Below are 20,356 nucleotides of genomic sequence, written 5' to 3'. Positions count from 1 at the left end.
ATATATGTATTGTTCGACGCATCTATCTTGCGGATTAACAACCTATGGTATGGCGAATGCACGCACACTCACGAAACGAACAACGATCGTCGTTGCAGACCGTCGACGGTGTTCGGGACAAATCCCGAGGAGCTGGCAGGCGTCGGCAGCCCTTTGAGGGAGGCCTCGCCGCGGCCGGAGGTTCGCGTGATCGCGCCGTCTCATCGGCCGCCGCCAACGTCCGCTTTGGCAGCGACAAACGGCGGCCAGCAGCACGCCGCGTCCACGGCGAACCGCAAATCTGTCAGCATCCTGCTACCTGATCAGAGCAGTGGATGACATCAGAAACAGCAGCGGCAGCAGCCCGGCTTCGTGCACCGTTGCGACGAGCAGCCCCTTTCGATCTAGGAGCCGTCTCGCTTGCCCGCGAGATGCGACGAAAGCGGCGCGCATCTCGCGGCGAACCGACTCGGTTAACTGAGAGCTAATTGATAATCGCCCCCGCGTAATTCCCACCCCGATCGGGCATGGTCTCCGTGCCGGTGAAACTGTCTGACGAACGATGATGAATTCTAAACCGGCCGTTATTAGATCGCGAGGAGGGTCGAGCTATCATCGACATTAGGATACGAGGGACCCCCGTGATAACATGATGAGTCCCGTCATTTTTTTTATCGCTCGATTAACTGCTTGACGCTGTTGCTTAACGCGAACAGATACTTTAACTGTTGTGAATCATCGTTGGTTATACGGAGACATTGCCCGATGAGAATCGTGCTTGGGGTTTCCACGATCCAGTTTGATATATATATATAAAATTGCCGTAGTAGTAAAAGAAATAAATTTTTATTGAGAAAGCTGTAGAAGCTTTACATTTATACCACGTCTTTCGTTATATTTAATTAAAAACATGTTTATTTTATACATAACGACATTTGCATCTGTAATGGAAAAACTTTTAATTCGGCTGGATTCACTTTTGTACCTCGCCGATGGAACAATTCTGACATTTACAAGCTTCGGTTGTAATAATCGAGTCTCCATTTTCTTTTACAATAAAATAAATTATTAACGATTGTAATAAAAACGTTAGCGGCGCGTGGCTCTTTCTTGCGCATCGAAAGGGCCAATTTTATGAAGGGAACCCCCAGCGCGCTATCAGAGCATTAATTAAATCTCAGTTATTATCGGGAGCGATACATTTTCCTATTCGCGCTACCGCCAAGCTCCACCGTCTCGATCATTTATATCGCGGTAGAAGTTCGTCGCAACGAGGCGCGATTCTGGCCAAAAGTAGCTCTTAAGATATCTTTGCGCGCAATTTAGCACGTCCCCCTCGTAACATCAAACGCAATCCATCGAAGTGAGAGAGATCGAGATTAGTCTGAGTCCCATTCTCTTTCTTTCTTACCGCATTCGCCAATTCTCTTTGACTCTCCAGGGTGCTACAGCGGTCTCGCGGGTTATTAAATCTGTCGGAGCAGCGGCCTAGCATCAAGTGAACAAATACGTTTGTTACATTATTTTATCCCGAAATCTGAGAGTTTAACTAACTAAAAAAAAAAAAAAAAAAAAAAATTATTTTTTACCAGCGGTATTAAATAAAACTCCGGAGAACGGCGACGTGTCGACCAAGACAAGTATTGTAAACCGCATTTATTAGAATTTAGACGCTTGCTGTATTCGCAGGATTTTAAACTTTTCGCTGGTTTAAATTGTAAAAAGATTCTCGCACACTAAGAGGATATTTCTCTCTTTCTCTCTCGCGACAGGATCTTCGATATCTCGGTTACGAGGATCGGTATCGTGATGAAAATTTTCGATCGATCCAGATAGATAAATATGCGAATAAAATATCTAAACTGATACGGATCATACAGACGGTGCTGGCGAGTGTTCGAGGCACGCTTAGATAGGAATTTCGATTTAATTCGCGCAGGATCAAAGTGTTGCTTTTTCTAAATTCAGGCAGAAGTATCCTCCGACCTTTAACCGATTCGAACCTTATGTTAGGCAGCACGGGGACGGCGTATTCCCCATGCAATCGCGCGACAGTTTGGCTTCTTCCTCCCTCGACATTAATTTTTGTAAGCAACTTGTCAGGTCTCGGGGATTTATTTGATTTCAACGTGCTTGGGATTGTAATTTAGAAACGAAATGTCGTCGATTACTATGGCAGGATTGGAAGGAACAACATGAATTATTATTTGACGCGGATGAATGCCACTGTTGAAATGACAAGCGTTTTGTTATTAACAACCAACGACATTTTTTTAACGGGAGGCACGTAGAGATTGATAGACGAAACAATTAACCGGACGGCTAACATTTATCAAAACAAACATTAATCGTAAAAGATATTCGCGTCGCTAAATCGTAAGGAGGCGGGTAAAAAGATTTTGGGTGATACCTACTCGAGTAAGTGGACGCGATCAAAGTTTAATAGGAAGAGGTACGTGCGAACTTTCCCCGTTCCATATTTTGCGAATTCGAACACGACGACAATCAATGAGTCACGAAACATCGTTCCATTGAAATATTCCTGTTTCAACGTGAGATTGCAAACTCGTTAAAGGCAACGAAGCTTTAAATCTACCACCCTGGCGAATCACCGGAAACTCCATCGGTTTTAAATGCAGTCGATATGCTCGCGATTGAATCGAGTACGAGAGGCAGACGCTTTGAAAATGATCATTGATGTCAAGGAGGCGCTTTATTATCCGGAAAATAAGGCGAAAAACGAAATTCTTTCCGCGTTGCTTCGCGATGAGAAATAAGACGAGAGTAGGTTTTAACGAGTAACACGATCCTTAACACGACGCTGGCTTACGGCAATCGGATTAAGTGCTTTTGATGGAATTGACCGAAACTGGATACGGAATTTTCGCGACGCTAATTAACACGTATCGTTCATTCGCAGGAAATACAAACAGATGCTCAACAACTCGAAACACGAGCTTTATTAAAAGAAAAAGAAAAAAACGAAAAGGTATATTTTCTGCAATACATATTACGATGCATTTTAATTATTTTAATTCTAAATTGAAAAATAAAGAAAGAAAGAAAGAATGAATGTAATGAAAAGTGAAAACCGATATACATATACATATAATATATATAAGATATTATATAGTTGTTGCAAAGTAACTTCTTTATTACGAGTAAAAAAAGATTTACTTATCAAGTATAAATTCTTGACAAACAGTTTAAACGCAGACTGCGATATTTGTTAAAGAGCGTCCCGATGGTACTCCGTAAAATGGTGCTAGCTGGAATATCAGGTGAACCTGCGTTTATGATTAACTCTTATCGTAAAGAGAAAAACTGTGGGTACTAATTGCGTAGTATATTTAAGGTAAGCGTAATCCTTAAGAAAACACCCGCGTTTATGCTCATTTTCTGCTCGCTCGACGATGCTATGATCGATCCTCGAAGCTTTCCTCGAGCAGGCAGCCGAGATTTTAAGTAAGACTCTAGTCCTGTAAATACGTATATAAGTATCAACCGAAAAGCATGCGACAAGTTTGAGAATTAATGTTTTATTCTCCAACTCGTCGCAAGCTTGCGGATGTGTCGGTGAAGAAAAAAAAATATATCGCAGACTAACGATCGCAGATGTATGCGCTTTATGAGCTTACGATGGTATTGAAAGAAAAGGATAATTAACTCTTTGAGGCACATTGTCATAAATGAATACAATTGCTTTTCCTTCGCAGGAGAGTGTCCCGTATCAATCATTTTATATAAAAAGATTGCGAGGAAAAGAAAATGGTAAAAATCCATCTTTTGTACTTTCATTTTAGACCGCTGTTACGTAGCTATTTATTTCTTAATAGACGCAATGTCGGCTCGAAGAGTTAACAAACGGATGTATGCGCTTCTGTCCATCTAAACGAATCGAAGCTGCGAGCGGCGAAATCGCGCGATGCGCTCATAACGGATGCTCGAATCAACGCCAGAATTTAATTATAAACGTCCTTGTTCCTCAAATAATGGAGATTAATGCGGCACGGCCGAGATGGGCGATCGATTATCGAAACGTCGGCGGACGAACCTGTCAACTTTTCGCTGCCACAGTTTCGATTCTCTGTTCGGGGCTTGAAAAAAGTGTACGGGGCACGATCCGCCTACGTGCCCCAGCGTCAATGATGCGCTAATTACTTTCCGGGCCCGAGAATCTCGGAGTTGAGTGATCGAAACGTCACGAGCGCGAGAACTCGAAGCGGACGCCCGCTCGAGTTTCCGAACATATTCGACAATATATTTACATTAATCGTAACGGTCTAGTACGCATACACGAGTATGTAGCTCACTCAATAGCATTTGCTCGTGCCGTCATAGAATAATGATCGGCAGGGGAAAAGAAAAGAAAAAAAAAAAAAAAATGTTGCTTGGACGAGTTAAACGCGGACGATTCGTCGAATTATTTAACGCGCAGATTAATTAAATCGATGATCTCGACTGGTGCCGCTTATTCTCAGTCTGGAGCAAGTCGAATTCCGAAAAAGATCAAGACTTGTCGAAAACCTTGCAGAGATCCGTAATCTGTGTTCGGTTGTACGAACGCCGCCGTTTAATCCCCGATCGAACATGTAGAAATGCAAAGCGTTTCCGTCGGTGAAACCTAATCCAGCGTAACGGTATTCCTCCGAGATCGTTTCAATGAAATTTTCGGAATTCGATTTGCGCCGCCGCCGTAATAAGCAGCCCTGAGTCACGATACGAAAGACTAGGGAAGCGTGTGCCAAAAAGTAGGACAAATTTCTCTCGCGGCGGCGAAACGACATTCGTGTATCATTTTCTGTTTTCCTTCCATTTCGTCCCACTATTCCGCTTCTGGCAGCCTATGATATCTAGAATGTAACGCAATATCGTTGAAACTGAAATCGCAATTGGATGAATTCCAAGAGATTTCTCCGGAAATCTCGCCGATAGTTCCAATATCTGAAAGATAAGGAACGGCAGGATCAGATCAGAGTGGATTTCTTTTTTTCTTTCCCTTCTCGAAACAGTGTTAATTTTTGAACGATGTGGGTCGCGATGATCAGCATAGCTCAAGGTCGAGAATTAACGCGACTTTCGTCGCTCCTTATCAATGCATCCTTTCCCAGATGACAGAGAGTGCATCCTCATGTTACAGTCGATGATAGCAGAACCTCGGTTACGTAGATAAGGGTGATACGTTTTTTCTTCTTTAGGCAAATTGTGATAGAACGCGTAGGCACATAAAGCCATAAGATTGATTCAAATGACTATACTAATTACGAATTTAATTCTCACTTATGCGAGGCCGATAAGTGAGCGAGTCCGCAAAATGTAGTTTACCGCAGGCAATCTAACCATTACGCACGGTGAGTTTACCGTGCCGTAATTACAATAGTCATGTTTTGGATGTCCGGGTTCAAAATAACCAATTGAAAAACTCACTAAAAATTCACTTCGCAAATCAACGTGCAACATTAAAGAATAAATTTATTTACAAATCAACAAGTTTATTTCTAAAAGCTTATTCTCCGACTAAAGGGTTTAAAACAAAAAAAAAAAAAAATAATGCACGTGTATCTAAATTACTCCTAATGTTGCCGCTTAACTTTAATATTTTAATTAAATTATTAATACCGCGCCGCTCGACGTCGTCGACCTTTAATTATTAACGGCGAAATTACTTGGAAATGAATTGTCTTTGTTCATGAAATGTTGAACAATTATTGCTGTTTAGTCTAATGGCGTTGTTGTTGCCATGAGAACAATTTCCGACAAACAGGCAAACCGCACTTTCGCCGGAATCTCGCTCACTTTTTAAGGCTCCTCGTGCGATATAGATGTAAGTGTATCGCCGCGTCGAATCGAGTCCTTCCGCCGGGGCTCGCATTCACGGTACTTTTACGATATAAATATATACAATTATACGTATAGCCAAGATAAAATTTACGACACATCAGGATGAGTTTTATAGCTGTTGATTATAAAGAGGCTGATTAAGTTTAGATATCGTTCCAGTGTACTCGATACATTTGATATAACGCAGTTAAAGATATTCATACGGTAGATCATCATTAATATCATTATTCCCACTGTAGTTTAAGATTAATTATGTTTCTCGGGCGCGTTAACGCGACGCTGACGAACGCAAAATCAGCGGGACAACAGATTAATTATCTGTTATTAAAATTGGATGATGGATAAAGTTCTCTCGTATCTAAATCGTCGGTTCTACATCTTTGTTGCTCGTTATATAATATAATAATGACTGAATAACGCGAAAGAATGATCGTAAACAATCTGAGTTAAAGGAGAAAAATTTTAACTTTAGAAAAAAGACAAAAAATACGTTGATCGTTGAATACGACGGAAATTTACTTTTTGCAAACCAGAAGATAAGGTGGGCTTACGGAACTCGTTGCGACACAATTCCACGGTCGTCAGCGCGGTTTTAGATCCACGGCGAACGGCGACGGCAACAATAGGAAACAATTACGGCCTATACGCGCATTGTACAGGAACTGAATCCAATATCCAACTGTATGTCGCACGAGGCATCGCGGATGCAATACGTAATTTTCGTTGCAGCGTGTTACGAGACGTGGGACCGAGCGGCACCCATCGCCCGAGAGAATCCGCTCGGAAAAAGGAATCTATGACGACAGAAACATTTTTTTATACCGAACTGTCGGTCGATTCTTCGTCTCTTGATGCGTTCGATTGGCACATCGATCGTCGCATCGAACGGCGATCTCCGTCGCGAACGAAACGACGATCGGCGGCGTCGCGAGATGAACGCGAACGAGAACGCATAAATCTTCTCCCCCCCCGTATGGCATTTTAAGAACGTTTCAAGCGAGACCCAATTAGCATAGTGAGATCGTTACGTCTGAACATTAATGTCATTGTTATCGCTATACGATTATCATCACGCTATCCGTCGCTGCTGTTAACACGGCGGCGATGCGGTGCGCTCTATACTCGATATTCTGTGTCGATACCTACACCTAATTGTATATTAACAATGATCACTGTGTAAGGAGTTGAAATTCCAGTATAATAAAATCGCTCTTCATACCTTCGCTCTTTCGTCTGGCAACGCATTCCTGATTGTCGCGGGAGAACGAGAATCAAAATGCATCCCGACTACGAGCCGGAGCACCTATTCTTCAACGTACATTCGTTTAGTTTATTGTTTTGCAGAATAAAATACATATTTAATCGCGTCTTTCGGTCGACGTCACATCGTGCTTTTAGCTGTATCTCGTTTAAATACAATTTTTTTTTTTTTTTTTTTTCTTTTTTCAACTTGGAGATAACAGTTGGAGTCGTTGGGTATATAATATTTCCTTTTATTGTCCCTTTATAACGTACAATCAACAACGGTATTATTTTTCCTCGTCTTTTTGCTTTTTTTTCTTTTTCTTTTTCACGTAACTCATGTGCCAGCAATTAGTTTTTAAAAGGACACGTTTAAACGTTTCTCGTAGATTAATATAAATAACGATTTACAGTGAGAATACAATTAGACAGCTGAGTAGTATTAACAAACTTACAGCGTAGAACGGCTGGCCGAAATCTTGACGTAGGAGATCGATGGTAACTGTATTATTTGCGACGGGGGATATAACAACGTAGATTTTTCACATAGTCGTAGGGTGTCGTAATTAGAGAAATAGCCATTACGCCCTCGCGAGGAAAATAGAGATGAAACCGCCATGCGTTTATACATACATTTTACGTATTTAACGTTAGGTACATTTTGTTAATATTTCCCGTACAAGTACGCATCACAGATATGTCGTTGTTCGTGGAACAGAAAAGATACAAAATCGGCGTAGGTACGTCGGTTGTCTTCCAGAATAATGTGCATCGGTAGCAAAACCTTTATTTTCAAAAAATTAGATTTTACTTGGAAATAAAAAGAAAATTACGCTTTGAAATTCAGGCAAAGAAGAGAATTAATAACGACGAATGCAAATGAAACGAGCGATTCCACGTTGACAAAACGATCCGCGCAAAGGAGAAACGACAGATACGATAAGTGAAAATAAAAATCGACAGATTTATTTGCTTAACATCAATAATTTATCTTAGGAAAATGTAAAATAGGGAAATACCTCATTATTTCGCAAGAATTCGTTATTAATATTGTGTATTCACAACTCCTCGTGCCGCAGTGAACGTGAACGACGAAGGCAAATTGTATTTAGCAACAATTTTAATGAAGACGTATCGTACAGCTATACAACTTTGCTGTCTATGGTAATAGGATATTAATAATAATAATAACGAACAAAGCGTAACGTGGGTGTTCAGAACTGGGCAGTATTTCAAGTTTAATACACGATTCCACGTTGGGATTAACATGAAGCCACGAAATGCAAAATGCTCTTTAAATTTTGCACTTTACACACTTGGAAGCGCTTTGCTCGACTCATTGTCGGGAGCAAAGTTGTCGCGATGAAATTACATGTCATCGCGTGTTGCCCGTAGGCAAGAATTCTCTTTATATATTTTACAATAATAAATTAAAAACAATTATTGCAATTGACGTTACTCGCTATAAATCCGTCGTTCTCTGTATGACGGTTTGTGGATTAATTTTTACCGTAGTTTCTGATCTAGTTTTTACGTAATTTCTGATAACGAACGCGTATCGCAGATATCCTACGCGCATTACGTGTGCACGTACTTGCGTAATCTCCACCCACGTTACGAACAGTAATCGAACGGAAACACGCTAGTTGCTCGCCTATATTTATATATTATACACACACACACACACACATATATATATATATATATATATATATATATATATATATATTTATTTTTTAAATATATGGAATGTGTGTCGCCTCTATACCAAACCGCTAAAAGTGCTAGAACACTGATCTAAATTTACAAGTTCTCTCGAAACTGCTGTCGGCGCGGTACGCAAACCTCATAGTAAATAGGTCCGTTAGCGGATTTCATCTAATTTCTCAATACAAATCCCTGAAGATTCACGAGAGAATTATCGTCGCTCGTTTAACACGAAGGAAAATAAAATATATGTCGTGCGCTTAATCGGCAAATGCGCGAACGCGTGCTGTACGATTCTTGCCAGCGAAAATCCTAAAATTAAATGAAACTCTATGAAACTATACGAGGCCGGTTGCACCATTTTGACCCAATGTCTTGCGAGTAATTTTTTTTCTTTTACCGCAATTATAATAAATATATCTTGAATACCTTTTTATCGAGAGTTTAAAAAGTTAATTGCAGAGTTTAAGTAACAGTCGGTATTCCGAATCAAAAGATATGTTTTTGGTGCGATCGAATATGGTGCGACCTGGCGATCTACGAAAGATACATGTGGTCGTGGAAAAAAATGTGCATTATTTTTTCAACAGTTAATAAATTTCTGCACATTTTTGTACTTGAGTCACACCGCGCGGCAAAACTTTTCGACGGTGCTGATTAATTTTAACAAAGATCTCAACGCGCTGTCGTGTGCGTCAATGTGGCGGCGGTGCTTTCTTGCAATGCGAGGAACTCGCTTAATTACTGTTATCTACAAAACGCGAGAGTAAAACACTTGTCGGTGTAACACGTTTAATTAGACGTCAATTGAAAAAATTAACGAAACCCATGCGCGCACGTGAAGTGAAATCCCGTGATTAAACCGTTTCAGGTACTGCTGTACCTGAAAGTATCGTCCAGAAAAAAAATTGTTTTCTTAAGTATTTCGAAACGGGAGTCTAATAAGGAAGATTCAATTAGCGGAGAAGCAGATTTGAACAATTCGGGCATTACGCCCGCGAAACTGAAACGCTCGCGGAAAGTGCGCTTTTCAAGGGACGCCGAAAGTACTCTCTATTGTTGCATTATGATATGTTAATTGTTCAAATCCATTTCCGTGCCCAAATCCGTTGTCTCGATGCGGCGCGGCTCTTTTCGCGAAGCAGATAAATCGTACGTGGCGTGGAGTTGACGGTCCAGCAGCCAAGCCGACGTTTTCGATGACGCTCTAAAGATCGCAGCGCGCATTTTCGGGCTCGTTTCGTTTAATCGTAGTTCTCGGACTCCTGCTGCACCAGCTTGAACCGGCGCGGACTTTTGACGTACATGGCACCGCGAGGACCCTCCAGAGAGAGGCGACCCTTGCGCTGAAGGTACTTAACGATGTAGCGTGAAATCAGCTTCTGCGGCCGCATCTGCCATTCCTCCAGCACCTCCTTAGGCGCCAGGACCTTTGCAAATCGCGAATATCAATTAGACGTGACTCTAAAAACTTGAGACGACAATATGCACTTGCCTGGTTGCGAAATTTATAATAATTTCGCAAAGTGCGAATATATTAAATATCTCGCGAGCTTACGGGAGTTTGATATCGAAAATACATGAATTTGGTGTACCTGATCGCCTTTGAATCGATCCATTAGCGTTACGCACACGACGGCAGCTTGAATGCCGGCATGGTGCGTCAGAGCGGCGAAGCAGAGACTTTCCATTTCGATGTTTACCACGCCGGCTTTCTGCATCTTGGTAAGGTACTCCATCCTGTCGGCCTCCGTGAATTCGCAGAACGCGCCGTCCAGGCGGCCCTGGCCCTCGTAGAAGTCGTTCGAACACATGGTTTTGCCGATCACGGTGTCGTAGGGATCGTCACGGTGAGCCATAGCCTTCAAGTCGCGAGCCAGCTGCCGGTCGAGCTTGGCCGGCCGACGTATTACTTTTCCAAGCACTACCTAGAAACGCCGACACACGGAGTAACTTCACTCCCCGTAGTCTTTCACTTGTATTTTCCGTGATTTATAAATTGCGCGATTACTAACCAACTCCATGTTAGGCTTCATCATCTCGTCGAGGGCCTCCTCCGAGACGACTACCGTGCCGCCTTCGTAACCAATGCCGCCGCAAGTGCCGATTCTGATGAAGACGGGATCTTTTACTTTCGCGTGGTACATCAGCTTGATAACTTCGTGGAGCAGAATACTAACCGAGGGTATGCCCATCCCGTGCTACACAGACAAATGCCATTCGTGAGCTTCTCTTTATTAAATGAGCTTAGGCCCAAGACAGACGACGTAATCTAGTCGAAATTAATCGCGGCTCGAATGAAAGAGAAACAATTTTTAAGCGCGTCGAGATTGTCTCATTCCCGCCACGTTTAAAACAGACACGACTCAATTATGTAAAAGTTAATTTGTCGGAAATTTGATCGTGGCCTTTAGTGTATAATCAATTCTACGTTCCAATTGATAGCTTTAAGAGAACCGAATCATTTCGTCGTCGTCGTCGTCGTCGTCCACTTGATCTAGCCTACATTTCTGCGATAATTAATCGACAAACGAAATTGTCGTCGGAAAGAAAAAAAGTGAATCTCGAGAAGGTGAAGAACGAGGGACCTACGCTGATCGAGAGAACCGGGCCGACTTTGTACATCGAGTAGCGATAGGAATTTTTGGTGATGTCGAGAAGAGTCGTTCCGGCCGGGAGCTTGTGATCTATCTCCTTCATGATGTAATTAGCAAAGTGCTCCATCCTCTTCGGCGTCCCGCCCATGCAGACAAACTGGAACGAAAGAGAATCGCAATTATAATTAAAAAGCTCGACGGGGACCGATGTGCGCGATCGAAGGAGGAAGTGGCACGAAGCGGAGCGACCCGAATTTATCTCAAATGTCAAAGATCATCAGTTAGGATAGCAAAAATAAACGCGCGACAGCCGATGGTGTAATCGCGCATCACCAAACTATATTTTGCAATTTATTAACAACACGAACGTCCTGCGTGGTCGTTTCGCGAAATCACGAATGCACGCTCTCTCTCTCTCTCTCTCTTTCTCTCATTTTTGATACCCTGACATTCGTTAAGCAGCGGGAGAAGCAAGGGTGCGCCGGCTAAATCGATCATTGACAAACGTAATAAATACTTGAATATCAATTCTCTTAACGTGGACGATTGGAAGCTGAGTATTAAATGATGTAACGTCTTACGTCTTATATCGTTTACTGTTTGCGCGATAAGTTTAGCACAACTGTACGTGCATATTGAGAGGAAGTTACCGTAATAGCCGTAATTGCTTATGGCTGAGAAAACTCCGCGAGGAATGTATACAAGGAAAGAAGCTTTTATCTCAGTTTTTATATTATTAAACTATGTATTTTATTAAAGAAAAGAGATAAACGACGAAAAAATCCGCGCCACGTAATACATGGATATTTTTTACGTTCATAAATATTATTCAAGTAAATATTGTATGACGTTTAGTAAAAAAAAATGCATTTGACGTTTATCACGCGTGTGTACATTCACAACGCGAGATAACGGGAATATCAGAAGAAAAATGTGCCGCTGATTAAAATACGATGCATTATCGAGAAAAACTAGCGATAAATCACGATAAAGTAACCACGACTCTTGATAACCATCCGAGTCATTCTAGTTTCGTAATATTTAACACGTGTCAGGGTGTAATTAAATAATTTTTCGATTAATGCAAATGTAATGAAGGTTTTCTCGACTAACCTTGACGTCGCCGAACATCTCGACCAGATCGTGGGAGCCGCTGCCGAGCGCGAGATGGTACAATATGTCCTGGTCCATGAGCTCGATATTCGGATTTCGCAGTCGTACAGAGCCATCGCTGTACCTGTAATAAAGATGAGAAACATCTAGCTCGTATTTCAGAGGGTCTCAAACTTATAATCGATATCGCTGACACGTGTATATCTAAAAAAACTCTATGTTTCCGTAGCTTTTAGATTATCGCGGGGCGCAGGCGAGGTTCGATTAAATTGCGGCGATAGCCTTTGACATCGCGTTGTGAATTTAATTCTACACCGATCGAAGGGTCGGGCAATTGCATCAGCGACGAAAATTGACTTGGTTAATATACTCGTGGGTCTAATCAGTCCCGCCTGCCGACGGATTTGCGCGTCGTAATTAATTCATCTCCGTTCTAACGGCCAAATAATTGTATTTTGCATTTGATCGCGTCTTCGGGGATCGAAACTCGAAGGCGTAATAATACGTCGACGTGCAACAGTTAGACGTTTATAGGGAATAATTCGGATCAAGTGATTCAACGCGTTCCTCGAGAAAGCGAGGCAGATATCATCGAGGTAACGTCTAATACAAAGATATTTGTCTCGATTGTAGAAATAGGTCAGAATGGAGTTAAAGTTGTTAGGTACTTCTGTTGAATTGCGTCTGTTTGTTCATCTTAAGATTCGCAGGATTGTTTGTCTTTTCTATCATTAGCAGATTGTCCGTCGATATCGTTTTCAATTTACGAACACGAAATCGCTTATTAATCCCGTTTAGTCACCATCGCTAGCGGATCGTACAAGCAATTTATTATAATTCAGGGTGTTCCACATTTACAGAAAAATTCTCGTCTCCCCCCTGCCGTCCCGAGATATTCGTTCGAGAAACCGCTCAAGAGTTTCCATTTTCCGTTATCTTTTGTACGACTTCGCGACGAGCTTTCCATTATTCTCTTCACGCGAGCTTGACAGAAACTGCTTGTACGCGAATAATGTAGGGAACACATAGGACGGAGTGGCATTCGCCATATTTCCGTTATTGTCATCATGCGTCTTCGTTTCAGAGTTACGTTATCGTCCGATATCCTTTCTTCGTGCATTTCGTTGTAACTTTTCATGCCGCTCGTATTAGAGAGAAAAATATCCGTATTTTTCTACGTCATACAGGATATACCTATAATAAATGTCATGAGAATCAATATGCAACAAGAGTTATCGTTTAATCGACGTTCTTCAACGATAAACTTAATTGCAAGCAAAAAACGAGAGACCGCGTATCTGTTTTTTTTTTTTTCCCCGGCAAGCTACGAGTTGCTCAACAGAGTCCACGAGCGATCCCGTGAGAATCAATTCTTGCGGTCAGTCAAGTGTGCTTTGCCGAGTTCCGTCCGGTCATTCCCCGTGGAAAGAAATTACCTCGTATAATCGAGCTGCCGTGTATTCCCCGTCTGCCAATTTTACGCAGATCAAACATAACGATTTTCAACTCCGTATCGTTAAATGGAGTTCAATTTGACCGAGTAAAATGAAAAAAGCAGCCTCAGCTATCGATTTATTTCTTTATATCCATCGTATAGAATTTTCTTTTTTTTTAATATATAAAATTTGTCGCGTTATTAAAATAAATACGATTTAAATTTAATTTATTTAGAATTATTACTCGCGATATTATTATTAATTAGTTTATTAATTTTTTTTTTTTTTTTTTTTATTTTGCTTTTACCTGCCTTGCCTTGACTTAAATCAATATTCAATACGAGGCGTTTCCACCAGACTTTAATGCCTATAAACGAGCGTTCCTACCTAACCAGACTAGCGGTCTCTTTGCGCTCCTTTACTTTGTCGTTCTCCATCGACGGTTTTAGCGAACAAACGTGATCCTCCAACTCGTCTAGAGTCCTGTTCTGGCAGTCACACGTCGGCATGCCGACTGGATTTCCACAAAACACTAGTTTCAAGGCAAGACGCCTCGAAAATTAGCGGTTTGATTTGCGATTTCCGCGAGGATCTCTTACGAAATTTGATGAGCCAAATCCGATCTTTGACACTTCCGAAAAGCTTCTCGTTTAAAATCCCTTGATGATTCGTGGAGGTGCAGCGGTATAAGTTTCGTGGCGCCGAAACGTAGTCGGTCGGTAGTGTCAGAGAATAACTGGCGGCGATCTTTATACGTCGGCCTCGGCTGGGCACCGTGCCTCGTTCCCTCCATGCCGCTGCCGGTCGCAGCTGCCAATGGCTGAACACGTTTTCCTCGGATACGGGCACATGTGTAACCGGTCACGATAAGTAACATATATATAAGCGCAAATTGTAAACCATTGCAGCGCGAACCTTGCACAACTTGCGCGGCCACTAACAGCCTGAAAAGCCTGAGGTGGCGTCGAGCGTCCGCACATGAGTCTCGCGAGACAAAGGGGTAGCTGCGTTTCGGAAAAGATTTCATTGTCGGTCTTTGAGTTCTCAAAATCACCTGGCGTAAAATATTTCTGCGCAACCCGGATACATAGTTAAATGTTATTTTCACGTTCACTTCGCGTTGGGCGTTTTAATTAAGCACTTGGTCTATATGACCAGTCATTTTGTCACTTGACCGACCGCAATATTATCTCTGAATTGCGGCAACTCGTCGTAGGCGCCTTACGTCAACGTGATCTCGCGCAGAACTGTGTTTGTTGAATTTTTCGCGTGCTAGAACCACAAATAACCGTGGAATTCTCCGCCTCGCTTTCCGTCGGGCCAAGAAATTGTTGGAGTTATTCTCGCGCGTTATAAGGGTCGTCGAAAATGTTACGTAACCTACCCCGACGGGGATCGGATGCACCTGCTCGCCCCGCGGAAACATAATCGGAGGCTTATATTTTTTTATTTTTTTTTTTTCTCTACACAGTCGTTTCTTTCTCGACTCGTAACCGTGCATCTCCCCGCGAGGAATCACAGGGGATGAAATCCATTCGCGAGACTTCGCCGAGCAAATTGCTTGTAAATTGTTTCGAGGCTTTCCGCGGGATATCGGTAAATAAGTGTCATTTCGACGAACCGACCGCGCGTTTCCTAATAGCGCCCTGGCGAGGCACTTTAATTTCCGTCGTGCGTTTTCAAATCGATAAACGCGTCGGCTTTTACCTCACCGAGACTATAGGCACGCTTTCACCGTAATCACAGTGCAAAAGCTACGTCTTACTTTGAAACAAATTTCGACAAGACGCTTACACGATAGATTACAATATTTCTTCGAGAGAGGCGAGATCAGTGGAATGTCTCGTGATATCTTCAACAAATAAACTTTTTTGCATCGCTTAGCTATATTTTTTCCGACGCCTGTAAAAAAACGCTTTTATCTTTGGGTTCCGTTTGCCTCGGATAACCAAAATTTTTCTTTTTATTCGTCTAGTCTAGTTTCGAGAATGACAGAATCGGCAATGACCTAAACATCGCGAGATAATACTCGGCCGCTGTAATCTTCCATGTTTTTGAAACCCGATCCGCAGTTTACTTTGTCGATCACGAACATTAATGTCAACGAAAAATATTTTCGTACGTTTCGCGATTTACGAATCTCTCGCGCCTCTGCGAGACGGGTTCGCGATTCGAAAGCAACAGACGGGAACGTCGATAGTCTTCGCTTCGCGAGACGGTCCTAGATCTTCGCTACTTTTAGACCGACGATGGTCTAACTAATGCCCCGCTTGTTGCGTTAAGTGCAAGGTTGGGCAAGCGAAAAATAATCGAACTTAAAAATACTCGGATATTTAATATTAACACCCGACGCCGTTACATCGTCGGGACAGATCTATAAAAATAGATTGAATATGGAAAACTCGTTGAAACAAAAGGCATGAATTTATGCCATTCGACAAATCAACGCTTTCGCGTTTGTCAATTCTGAATTCATTCCGACGCGTTTAATCGAACGAGCCGTATCGTTTCGTCCCGTCGTGACTCTGATGCCACAGTGATATCAACACCTCGGGACTGATATACTGATAGGAGCCGCCGGTATCTCGGCAAACTCGTTGTAACGATATATGTCAAACTTTGGAGTCCGTGGTACGCGCGATAGTTACACGGTCTCACGTTTATAAATTTCCGTTTGAATCGCAATCGACGAACGGCGTCGGCTATTGTTCCTTAGCGCGAATTATTACTGACGCGACATCGTACATCATCCGCATTACAAGTGTCAACGCGTAATGAGACATTGTAACGAGACATCGTAATGAGATGTGTCATTAGCTTCAGACTCGCTAATGAAATAATCGTTTACTCGGTACGTAAAGTGCTATCAGCGTGGAAAAAAAAATGCTCGCGCAGATTATTGATTTTGTCAACAGCGTAATCAGAGTTTACTGGAGCGGTCGAGAGCTTATTTTTTTCGTTACGTAATCCAACGCGACACGAGAACGATCAGATGAGCGGTAACGCGGGATAATTTATTAACGACCGCCCGAATAATGTGGCTTGGGCAACGCCAAGTATCCCCCTACAATTTTATTGCAATCTGCGAGAGTCACTCGATATCCTTTGATATCGTTAATAATCGTAGACAACAGCAGTTATTCCCAAAGAGAGGTCGTTACGAAATTGTACAAGTTATATTTCGCGACATTTTTACATTTTATTCAATTATTAAATAATATAAATGATAAAATTTAAAAAAATTAATCAAAGTTAAACTAAAAGCGCCTGACGTAAAACGCTGTGAAATATGTATCGTGTCACCGTACATTGTGCATAATCCGTGGATCAAAGGGAAATAAAGGAAAACCTACAACAATCTTATGCATTCCCTCAGGGGATACTGGAGCTTGTGCGGAAAAAAAAAAAATTCTACGACCTAGTTTTACAGAATCTTTACAAAATACTGTCCACTTTGTTGGAATACTAAGAGATTTCATTAGCATTTAAATACAACAAATGCAAGGTTAAAATATTTTTCGTGCGGTATATCGTCACGTTTCTCGCGCTCGTGTCTGTAGATGGCCGTACTTGGCTATCTAATTTATTATTTACAGCGTTTCGTTGATTTACCTCGCTATCTATCGCTATTGAACGTGGCAAACGTGTAAAAGTAGCGATAAAAAGAGTCGCAAAATGAGCATCGGGAAGGCATCCGCGAGCGATCATCGTGCCTACCCGACGTGAAATTATTTGCGGCGCGCAATAACGTTTCAACTCTTGAAACGGGATCACAGCTTCCGCTTCCGTCTTGTAGCAATCACCGACATCGAGCGTTTTACTCATGCATTACCTTGAGAAGTACAGCACAATGTATCTGTTGAAAAACGTTGACTTATTTCGAATAGAGTTTAACTTTTTTCTTTCTTTTTTTTTTCCAAGGATGGACGAGAGAGAGATTTTTCTTTTTTCTTAATAAAATTGATTAGATATAATAAATAAGAATTTGGAACGTCTTTCGGCGGTAATATATTGCGCATGGAAATTTTCACGTCTCATATATTTTCTACTTTACCTTACTTAGGAGTATTTTACATTTATGTATAATACTGAAGCTTGTAGCTACATCGTTGAGAGAGCTATTTTACTTGATTAACGCAAAAAGATAAAAGTCAATAACAAATAAAAGCGGAGATAGACTATCCTCGCGCCTGAGCTCCTTAGAAAAATGGCTCGATGCTCCGGTGATCTCACGAGGAAAGTAGCCGTGCCTCGTAACTTATTAACATTTATATAACACGTTCCATCGTATAAACTAACGCCAAGCTAAAGAAATAAAAAGTGTTGAATTTGCATTTTAAATAGTTGATAAATTAATTTTTGAAAAATATACTTGTTCAGACGGTAAAACCGATTATTTAGCCATCAAAAAACATTCGCGCACTGCATTTAACGAACGTTATTTTTCTTCTCTGCAAACACAGTTCACGTACAATTATTTTTTAATTAAAAAAATAATCAAACGTCGGAATTTTCGTTACGAGAGAGTGCAACGCGATACTCCAAGGGTGCAGGCGCGCCCGTTGATAAAAGCGGGATAAAATCGAAGATCGGTTGGACCCTATAGCGCAAGGATTAAATACCGAGGGGACGCGGCTGGCGGAATATAGAAAGGGGCACGATCTTCTACGTTCTTATTAATAGAATCGCATCGATCGTTTGCTTGGTTGCCAACGGAAAGCGTGTGCAAGTCAACGTACACGTATTCATGCGTTTTATTAAGCATCCTTTCGCTTATTGTTGCTTGTCCAAGTGTCTCTCGACGTCTTTTGCCTTCGAGCGATTAAATCTCATTGAGATATTTAATTTGTACAATTACAAACTGTTACTTTTTGGGACGCGACCTTCGCCGCGTTGTCACGCCTCATTTCCTCTTGCGCAACTAAATTCGATGGATTAGCGGGGAAATTTTCAATGGACTCTGCGTGTGACACAGTTGCAGTTGCCCTAATTAGACGCGTCTGTGAATGACACATGCATCGAATGAGAGAGAGAAAGAGAAAGAGAAACCGCGCACAACATAAATCGTTCAGCGGCGTAAAATACACTCGACTGATTCTAACGGAAGCCGCAGGTCTGACCGTTGAAACGTAATGCCGATAAAACGCACGATAAATGGGTCAAAGCAGACCCTTCCTCTCCCCTAAAAAAAATAAGACATCGCGGTCCACGTCATTTTAATTTTAGTTATTTATCCTGAGAATATTTTTCTGTAATTTCTGGATTCCGTAATTATATTTATTTTTCCGCTTTAATTTATACCGACGATGAGATGACATTTTAATATTCTAGAGTTACATCGGAGATATTGCTTTACAAGAGGACGATATTTTAAACGTATTATGTATAATATATATTACTTTTGTGTTAATAATTAATTGTACATGTCGCACGTTCACAGAAAAAAAATATACGTTATCGTCTTTGATAAAATAAAATACTACGACGCAACAATGTTACGCGATTGTTACACAAAACTAAATTCAGTTTTTTGAGAAAGATACGGGAGAACGTTTCAAGTGCACTTCTCTCAATTTTGCAGAGATGAAAAGCAAAAATACATTTTTCATTTATCGAATAAAGTAAAGGGCAGTTCTTTTTTTATTCCCTACGAGATTTTTATTGAATAAATACGTCGGAAAAGAAAAATTAAAGTAAAACCAAATCGTGGGAGCTAAGTGTCGATCGTTGACAACCGTCAGGTCGATCCAAGCACACAAAGGTTCGCGAAATCTTTTCTCGGCGTAGCGGTTATCCCTTCGTGCGAGCGATCGAAGGGCTGCCGCTGCGCGATCGACTCGGGTCGGCCCAGCCCTTTTTCGCGCGCCTTCGAGGAACGCGAGGCGCCTATGTGCGGCAGCTACCCCATCGCGTCCGGCCTTATCAAATTCCTCCCCGACTCTTATCGACAAGGACTCACTCATCGAGCTCCTCCTCGTCCAGCAGAAGACTCATCCTCTCCTCTGCCTCGGAGCGCGCGTTGTGCGACGTGCGAATACCTCAAGGGGTGATTCTGGTCTCTCCACACACTAGAGCGAGCGGGGTGTAGCCTTCTCGATGATCCTCCGCAAGACTATAGCCGCGGAAACGCGCCGCGACTCCACTGGCGCGTTTCCCTCCCGCTCCCTTCCCTCCCCTCATTCTCTCTCCCCGTTTCCTCCCCGTCGTCGTGTTCCGCTCCCTTTGCTTTCCACCTGTCTCTGTCCCTTTCCGTCTCGTGAACCGCGTCAAACTTTCTCCTCTTGCTTTCGCATACCGCTCTTCTCTTTCCTTTTCCATCGCAAATTGTGCCTCCTTGGCTCGTAAAAATTCTTTCTTCTTTTCTCTCATACGTTTCTCCCTCGCTCACGGTCAATTTGCCTTCCTCTTCGACTCGCGCTGTCCTCCTTTCGCACGTAGATC

General features: G+C 42.0%; 2 protein-coding genes across 6 annotated transcripts in view; one reads left to right on the top strand and one right to left on the bottom strand.

Annotated features, from left to right (window-relative positions):
* The window catches only part of LOC139107445 (uncharacterized), a 55,008-nt gene that overhangs the window by 33,911 nt on the left and 741 nt on the right, over nucleotides 1-20,356 (top strand). For 3 of the 4 annotated variants that reach the window (XM_070665046.1, XM_070665049.1, XM_070665047.1), the window contains exon 6: nucleotides 99-7,038. The exons of the other annotated variant lie outside the window; for it this stretch is intronic. In XM_070665046.1, coding sequence (XP_070521147.1) covers nucleotides 99-318 — 220 coding nt within the window. In that variant the 3' untranslated portion in view covers nucleotides 319-7,038. Of the gene's footprint in view, nucleotides 1-98; nucleotides 7,039-20,356 lie in introns of those variants that run through there. 4 annotated transcript variants of the gene reach the window in all.
* On the bottom strand, nucleotides 7,293-20,022 carry LOC139107447 (uridine phosphorylase 1). 2 transcript variants are annotated; one of them, XM_070665059.1, is made up of 6 exons: nucleotides 19,875-20,022; nucleotides 12,480-12,603; nucleotides 11,362-11,523; nucleotides 10,785-10,970; nucleotides 10,365-10,697; nucleotides 7,293-10,199 (listed from the first exon to the last, which is right to left on the bottom strand). In XM_070665059.1, the coding sequence occupies exons 1-6, from the start codon at nucleotides 19,907-19,909 to the stop codon at nucleotides 10,014-10,016; spliced, it is 1,026 nt and encodes a 341-aa protein (XP_070521160.1). In that variant the 5' UTR covers nucleotides 19,910-20,022; the 3' UTR covers nucleotides 7,293-10,013. The 2 variants fall into 2 exon arrangements, with proteins under 2 accessions (XP_070521160.1, XP_070521159.1); XM_070665058.1 differs by lacking the exon at nucleotides 19,875-20,022 and adding an exon at nucleotides 14,303-14,633.

Source organism: Cardiocondyla obscurior, linkage group LG13 (assembly GCF_019399895.1).
Source record: "Cardiocondyla obscurior isolate alpha-2009 linkage group LG13, Cobs3.1, whole genome shotgun sequence".
NCBI classification, from domain to species: domain Eukaryota; kingdom Metazoa; phylum Arthropoda; class Insecta; order Hymenoptera; family Formicidae; genus Cardiocondyla; species Cardiocondyla obscurior.
The sequence above is the reverse complement of the archived record's forward strand: the minus strand, read 5'-3'. Positions and strand labels throughout refer to the sequence as shown.